Below are 8,323 nucleotides of genomic sequence, written 5' to 3' on the forward strand. Positions count from 1 at the left end.
CGGGACCAGCCCCTCGGCCGGCACACGGGGCCGCGGCATCAGGTTCCGCCTGCCAGGGAGACCGGGGGGCAAAGCTCATCCGCCCTAAGGGATGGGACACGTAGATCCCACGCGCCGGGGGGAGCGGGGCGAAGGGAGTCCAGCTTCCACACAGGGGAGGGGGGGGGGGAACGGAGGCTGGTTCCGCACACATTGGCCTGTAGGCTGACCAGATAGCAAGCGTGAAAACTCTGGACAGGGGATGGGGGGGAGGGGGGGCGTAATAGGAGCCTATATACGAAAAAGCCCCAAATATCGGGACTGTCCCTATAAAATCGGGACATCTGGTCACCCTGTTCCTAGGGCAGTGGAGCAGGGGTTAACTTAAGGTTAAACACCAAACAATGCTTTGTTTCTACTAAACTTAAGGAAACTAGACCACCGCCGCAGGCGTCAGTGTCTGGATTCCACACACAAGGGGATGGGGTGTGGGAGAAGAGTGCAGCTTCTGCATTGGTCTACATACAGAGACAGAGGAGATGGTCTAAGCCATAGTGGTAGTGTCCGTCCAACCCCCCATCCCCTCCGGCCTTATTGTTTTTAAATAGACCATGAACTACCTATGGCTTCAGCCTGGGAAAGCAGAGGCCCTAACAGCCAAGAAGTCAACACCAGTAGCAGATGTCTACCGCAAGATCCACAGCAAAGCTACAAACAAGCAGCCATGCTGGAATTTCCACTTGTATGCAAGTGTATCAACTAACAACACACAGTTAAGGTGAAGATGTATGTAGTATCTAAAATGGGGAGCCATACAGGAAACCAATTTTGATCCTGCCCTCTGGCATGGGGCAACACATCGTGAGAGTCATTCACCCACCTACGCTAGTAGATTTGCTGTCTTTAGAAATTGGTCAGAGGAGGCAAACTCATTCATCACAGTTTTATGACACTTAAAGCAGCATATTGAGATAACATAATGGTTTGACACAACATTAATGTTGCATCTAAGTTTCAATGCTCTGATGTAATATCGAACAGTTAAGATGTTATATGGGCCACAAAGGTACTTGTGCGATTCTGAGATAGCCCTATTAAAGCTGGGATGATCCCAGAAAACTTGGACCACATAGCAACAATCACCATATAGCTACTGTCTCAAAAATTTCCTATAGGTTTTCATTACAAAATAAAAGTTTCTATTCTTATTTCTGTTGTTTTAAAAGCATAGAAGTAAGTTAATGTTCTCAAAAAGGTTGTCTCTTTGATTCCTGAGTGGTATAGTTACCACTCTTATCAGAAGGTAAGAGACCTAGGCATCACTGTGACAGCTCAACAAAATACTTTTCTTAATGCACAATGGCAGTTAAAAATAAATTAGATGTTAATTTATCTAAAGAATGGGATAGAAAACAATATTAAAAATATTATGATGCCTTACAATTGGCAATTGTAATCAATGGCTACAAAGTATACAGTATGTCATGGGGAAAGGTCCAGAGATTATTTAAGCAGGTTAGTTGAAAGTGTCAGGCAGTGCAGTTCCTTTTGTGTTTTTTTTTTAACCCAGTTTTGAGTTTGCTAGTAAATTATGTCAGCCTATTTGAGATCCTTGGAGACTGTCTCCTCTGTATGCACAGAACAGTTATACAACAGGCAGTGATAATGCAGATTTATTTTACACTGCAGTACCAATGTGTTTCACCCCCCTTGATACAGAGTAGATACTGCCTACCTGAAATTTTTTCCATGTTTTACTGGATTCTTGTGCACCTTGTAACCCTCTTCCCATCTGCTTTTGAGAGGTAACTTCCTTCCACTTAACAATGCAGGAAAGGTTATCTTATGAGATGGATCCTAGCAGACACTTTCTGCTCCTTCTGTGATATCTGAGTGCTGTGGATGACTGTACATCAACACCTTGGTTTTGAATGCCATAAATCAATGTTTTTCACCCAGTGGCTCGTGACCCCCAGGGATGTCACAAAAGGCAACAAGGCTGGTAGTGAGATGTTGAACATTTCAATTACAATCTAAAGCAAAGAAAATCTCATCCCTGCCGTCCCTGCACACCTGTGCCTTTCAAGGTCAAGTATTCTCTGTCAACTTCTCAAAACACATACACAAATATATAGTATCAGAGGGATAGCCGTGTTAGTCTGAATCTGTAAAAAGCGACAAAGAGTCCCGTGGCACCTTATAGACTTATGTTCCAATACCTCTGTTAGTCTATAAGGTGCCACAGGACTCTTTGTCACAAATAGATAGGCTTGTAATTGATACATTTTCCACTCTTATAGTAAATGTAATCAGCTAATGATTTTTTTTTTTAATTTGGATAAGGGGTTGCCAACCTGAAAGGTTGAGAAACACTGACATAAATCTTCATATGGTCCCTTTCAGCGAAATGATCATTCAGAACAGATTTTAAATGGATTACATGAAACAGGATCACTGCAGAGGGAGATACAAGCATGGCCCCCCCAAACCAGCCCCACTGGGGAAGTGCTGTCCACTCTCACCCCGTCCACTTGAGGGAGAGGCGAGGGTCGTGGAGTCTCTCCGCCACAGCAGGAACTTGCAAACGCACGGGATCAGCAGAGGGCTCTCGGTCCCCTATCACTGTGGCCTGGACTACAAGTCCCAGGATGCTATGCGGTTTCCAAGATGGCAGCGCTCCTGGGTGGCTGTGGCGCGAATGTTTCGGACTCGGAGAGCAGCAGCAGCGCGGAGGACTTGGAGCGGTTTCGCGAGGCCGCCTGGGACCTGGCAGGGCAGCGGTCGGCGGTGGTTCCGCCGGAGCCCGGCAGCGGTAGGGCGGCTGGGGGTGACGCTGGGGTCCTTTGGTTTGGCCACGGCAGTCCCGACCGAGAGCAGGCCCTTCCCCTCCCCTGCGTGGACGCAGCACCCGGGGAAGCGGGGACTGGACTCACCTGATCAGGTGCAATGCCCTGGGCTGTCACACCCCAATTCCGTCCCTGCCTCCCTGGTCAGCAGCCCAGCCTGTGACTGGCCCACATCTCAGCAAGAGCAACCAGGCCCCAAAGCAGGCGAGGTGGCTAGTCCTGGATTTTGGGTGCTGGAGGGGTGTATGGGGTCAGTAGGTGGGTGCAAGCTCCTGCCCCCGACAGTGTGGCCTCTCCAAGGCAGTTGCTCCTCCAGTATTAACTGAGCAGTTTTATGTTTAATTCTGATTGTGTCTAGAGTACAGTTGGTTTAGGAACTAATCTAATGCTGAACTCAGACCTGACTCAAGCAGGGATAGGTTATGTTAAAAAAAATTAAAAAGTGGCATATTAAATCTCATGCTAACCTGCACTCTCTGTAAGAAAACACTTCTTAAAAAGAGCCTTTAAAATAATTCTGAAATAATGAATCACAAAAAGAAAGAATTGGAAGGACTGAGGATTCTCTAGCATAATGAATCATGTCTGGTGTCTTGTCTACCTTTCTTCACTGTGCCTGACCCTTGGTGTAGGTCACACAGTTGAGTTATGGATCATATTTTGAATTATATCTGGGGAATTAATATACAGAAGAAAAATCTTTTTGCTATGCTGGCTCTTTACTCCCCATGCTGTCCTACCACTGTTTTTCTGGATAAGTGTAAAGACTGTCTTGCATGCTGTCCAAAGTCTGCTTGCTTGGATGCTGAGAGAGCAGAAAATCGGGGGAACTTCTAAGATCCTGTCTAAACTGTGATAGCTACTGCTTTGTAGACAGGGTTTTAATACAGTATTGGCTTGTTATGGTTAAAACATTGTTCAGTCCTGCCGTGTAGACTGCATCCATCCATGTTCCTGGATCATACTAAAGCTTTAACTGTTTAGGACAGTAACATGATTTGGGAATATGCATCTTGGTTCCCTCTCTGCTGCAGAGTGAATCTTGTAATAGTTCTCTAAAAGTCATTTGTTACAATTTGGATGGAAAATGAGTCTGTACAAATGTAAAAAATCAAAGGACCAGTAATACAGAGATTGCTGAAAGAAAAAAATCATCTTTATATAAATTAAATCAGTAGGCTCCACTTAAACCAGACATAGTATCCAGCTACTCAATCCAAACAGAATTTCTGGGTAATTGAATCAGTAGCTAAATAGCCAGAAAGCTTCAGACCTACTCTATCTTGTGCCTTCACCCTGCCAGTGACCTTCATCTGTACCTCACCCTACTTCTAGGAATTTGGCAGCCTTTCTGTCAAGCCCCAGAGTTCAAACGTCAAAGTTTGCCTCTCCATGGGGCTCTGTGTCATAGAGTATGTGAAATATGGTTCTTTCAAGGACGGACTTGGCTTGCCTTCTATTTAGGATCATAATAGAAATAGAAAAGATATATCAGATTCTTGCCAGAGCTGGATACTTTCCTCCAGTAGATGTTGGGTCCAATATTAAACTCGTGTTGCACTATCTTAGCAAGTGGAGTTAGTCACTTGATGTGTAGTTTGCTTGAAGAATGTTTCAAATCATAACCGTATCCTCCTTTGAATGCGACCACTATTCTATCGTCCAAAAATTACTTTTACCCTGTAAAATCATCTACAGTGGAATTAGGATTAAAGGTGTTTTAGTCTTGGAGATTTCTAATTTGCCTTTGCTTTGTTTTGGCAGGTGGCTTTGGGAAGGACAAGTTATTACCAGTTCAGCCTAGTCTCAGGTATTTTTTCTGGATTTCAGAGTGCTGTTTGCATGAAGAAAAATGAAACATTGATTATAGGCAGAACTTGTGCTGCCTATACAGTAGTTAAGGTTACCTGATCCTTCCCATTATAAGACGTTGTCTTTTGTCTACAATTGAATACTAAGTGACCAAATATTTCCCCGATCAACGGGGAAAACAATCCTTGGTTTAGAAGCCTTGCAATGGAGTCCACCTTCTCCTGCCTTCATTCTCAATATTTTTCTTTTTAAGCATAGTCTCCAAGCCTATCAACCTGTCAACTTTTAATAAAGTCCTCTCTCCAGGGGCAGGTTTGGAGTGAGCAGCAGCACATTGCTTTGCGGATATACCTGCAACTCTGTTCTTCAGGGACAAAGGAATGGTAGGAGCATTCAGGCTCCAATCCTTGGCCTGTGCTGCTGAGACTCTCAGCAAAGGGTCAGTTAATAACAATTATGTTGTTGATACTTAGGGAATGTGGACATCTGTTGATGGTTAGGGAATGTGGACCATACTGAGACCACCCAAGCTACTTCACACATGCTAGTGAACAGCCTTCTGATGGTAGTTGCTTTTGGCCACTATCAGTCTGAGCTGGATTTGAATCGATCACTTAGTGGTCTAAGGCTCTCTATCCCATTGCCAGTCCCCAGTCTTCAGTTTTAGGTGAAAGCAGCAGATGGTTACTGGGTCTGAAGGAGATCACACATTGTTTTTATTTCAAACAGACAGAAGGTGAATGACCATGACAAAGATGGCAACGAATTACAGACCACACCAGAGTTCAGAGCACATGTTGCAAAGAAACTGGGAGCAATGTTAGACAGGTAACCAGTACCAAAGCACAGCCTTATGAGATTAAATAAGCCTTAGTCAGAACCTTCCCTTGCAAGAGCAGTGTCAATACCCTTGAGTGGTAGAAGTGGGAATCATTGACGAGTTAAATACATCTTTTTCCATGGGAAACATCTTGTATTTTGAGGAAAGATTGTTTCTCTTCTTGTTTCCTACATCCCTGTGCATACTGCTGGCCTGTGACTGAGCTCCTAATGCTCGTGAACTGACCCATGCCCTATTCTCCCATTGATAATGTAGACCTGGTGTGTTCTGCAGAGCCTTTCTTGTTAGCTTCAGTGCTCAGTGTTCTGTGTTGGGAAGGGAATAGACAGGATTGAGATTCATCAGAGCCACCTCCATTTATGGCCAGGCTTTGAATCTGTTCAGGAAATTTCCCAGTCCACGTGTGTGATCTTTTTTTCAACTTATCCGTACAACAAACAAATTCAGCCTAACTGAGAGCTGTGCGGGCATCGTGGTAGGTGTTCAAAGGCTTCACCTAATTGCAGATTGCTGCTGCCCTTCTTTAATGTGGAAGTATGGCCCATGGGAACTAATGGGCCTAGAATGCAATGTGGGTTGGCTGCTTGGACTGTTGCATGTGGGTAGTTTCTATGTGCCATGTTTCTGAATGAAATGGCCATGCTCTGTGGAGATAGCTCTGAAAGTAAAAAAATTGAAATGAACCCACTGAGTAAAGGTTACTTAACTGCTCACTTTAATCTTGTTTAACATTTCCAACTTCTTAAACTTAGCCTGGCTGCATAAAATCGAATCCTTGTTTCCTTTCCTAAATTCAGACTGTGGTCTTCCTTCTAGCTACATCACTGTCTTGGAGGATTCATCAGGTCCTGTATGGACTTCTATGCAAACAGCTGACTCTGAAGATGATGGTGAGTTCCAAGCACAGTCACTGTTGTCAGCACTCATCTAATAGCTCTCCACTGGCACAAATGTAGTGAATTCTATCTGGTATTAGCTCATACAGTGCTCTAGATTAACAAGAAGTCCTTCTACTGTACTTTTTCTTTAATATCAGCAGGGGTTATCTTCATGTAATAGTGCAGAAAGCTTAATTAACACCTTCTAGTTCTTCAGGCCAACGTAAATTCCATGTGAGGGTTGACACCTCTGTTGCCTCATACTTGGATTGCTGTTAGCTGCTGCTGCTGACTCTGTTTTATATCTTGGCTAAAATCATTTGCTAACCTATTTATTTCCCCCTGTTCCTTTTTGTGTTTCTTAGGCTTTCGCCTATTCTCTTCATCTGTTCCAGGAGATTGTGGGAAATCCAAACCTCCACTCTCAGCCAGGAGGCGACGACCTTCCAGTTCTAGGTGAGGTGTTAGTCTGCTACTTTGTTCCTAAAAATATTCCATGCTGTGTTTCAGAGATTCCTTTTACATTTGACTTTGGAAAAATATTTTTCCTAGTGCAGGGAAACTAGGGATTTTAACTTGCATTAATTTTTCCAATGCACATAATACATCTTAAAGGGCAGCTTGGAGTACAGACTGGTTAAGCGGTCACTGGAATACGTTTTTGAGTCACAAAGCCATTACATTTATCAAGATTATGCTAATCTCAGAGTCTGTGCTTTGGGTGAATTCAGGATGAAAGTGTAACATATTTACCTCCCACTTTGCTTGCAACCCTTCCAGTGAGCTGGACAGTGACCAGGAATGGCAGAGATACCAAGAGGCTGCTGTGTCAGCAGCAGATATCTTGAAGCAAAGTGCTTTTTCTGTGATGACTCTGGACTCCAGCCAGGTTCGCAAGCAGGAGTACACAGAGCACAACCAAAAAAAGAAAAAGAAAAGGAAGAAGAAAGCTAGAGGAGAGCATAATAGTGAACAGAAGACAGAAAGAGGTGACCAGATCAGCAACGAGACTCTATCGTCCATTGATGGAGAGTGCAAGAGGCAAGAAGGCAAATGTATAGAGGACACAACATTGCCCAGAGTAGTGACGAAGAGGAAAAAGATTACCAGAAAAGAAGCGAATGATGATTCCGCTCTATGAACCACATATATGGTCAGGATGGAAGAAGGATGGTGAAAAGTTAACAAAAGTAGTTCCTGCACATTGTCCTCTGCTGGAAATGTGGGGAAACAATTGGCAAAGCTTCTGTTTTAGGGGAGTCAAAGGAGTAAGAGTTTAAGTGACTGCCCTTGTTGGGGCATCCCTTGGGGAACTCCCCTTTTTCCATTCCATCACAAACCAATTACTTGCATTGCTGGTTGTGCAGACCTTGCACTGAAGGATTTGGGTGATACAGGGACATATTGAGAGTCACCTCTGCCCTGGTCTGATCCTTCTGTGTATCCAGCCCAAATCCTGTGCCCTGGAGCTAGTGCACGTGTGTGATAAACTGATTTTGGTGGAGATGGTGGCAGAGGATCAGTTCCTACTTCACCTCTCCCAACACCTGCTGCCAGAACCATGGGAGAAACAGCTCCAGGCTGTGAGAGAGACCGACTCACCCACAAATATCCTGGCAAAGCTTGCGGACCCACCTACCTCTCCTATAATCCCCAGAAGTATGTTACCGAAACCTGCCATGTTACTAATTCCCAAATATACACCTCTCCAGGGGTCCTGTGCAGAATTATAAAAAGATTGTGCAATGGTGTCACTTCATTGTTATAAGCAGGTGTTTCTTTCAAAACTGTCTCCCTCGATGCTTTATTTTCATGGTATTACATCTGCCAGTGTGCAGTAGAATTCAATAACAATAAATGCCTCCTAGTCTCATTTAATATAATGTCTTGTGCACAACTGCCATCTTCTTCCATTAGGATTGGCACAGCTAACAGAGGTATTGCACATCATTAGTGGCTTTCGTTGC

At 44.2% G+C, this 8,323-nt stretch overlaps 1 protein-coding gene across 1 annotated transcript; it reads left to right on the plus strand.

The window, feature by feature from the left end:
• The first annotated feature begins 2,646 nt into the window (after window positions 1-2,646).
• CUNH12orf43 (chromosome unknown C12orf43 homolog) lies at window positions 2,647-8,239 on the plus strand. Its single transcript, XM_024198016.1, has 6 exons — window positions 2,647-2,791; window positions 4,590-4,635; window positions 5,367-5,465; window positions 6,295-6,368; window positions 6,722-6,812; window positions 7,137-8,239. Exons 1-6 carry the CDS (start codon window positions 2,647-2,649, stop codon window positions 7,495-7,497), a joined length of 816 nt encoding a protein of 271 aa, XP_024053784.1. The 3' UTR covers window positions 7,498-8,239.
• The last annotated feature ends 84 nt before the right edge of the window (window positions 8,240-8,323 follow it).

The sequence above is a fragment of the Terrapene carolina genome, unplaced genomic scaffold (genome assembly GCF_002925995.2).
Source record: "Terrapene carolina triunguis isolate 2854851 unplaced genomic scaffold, T_m_triunguis-2.0 Scaffold790, whole genome shotgun sequence".
Taxonomy (NCBI): domain Eukaryota; kingdom Metazoa; phylum Chordata; order Testudines; family Emydidae; genus Terrapene; species Terrapene triunguis.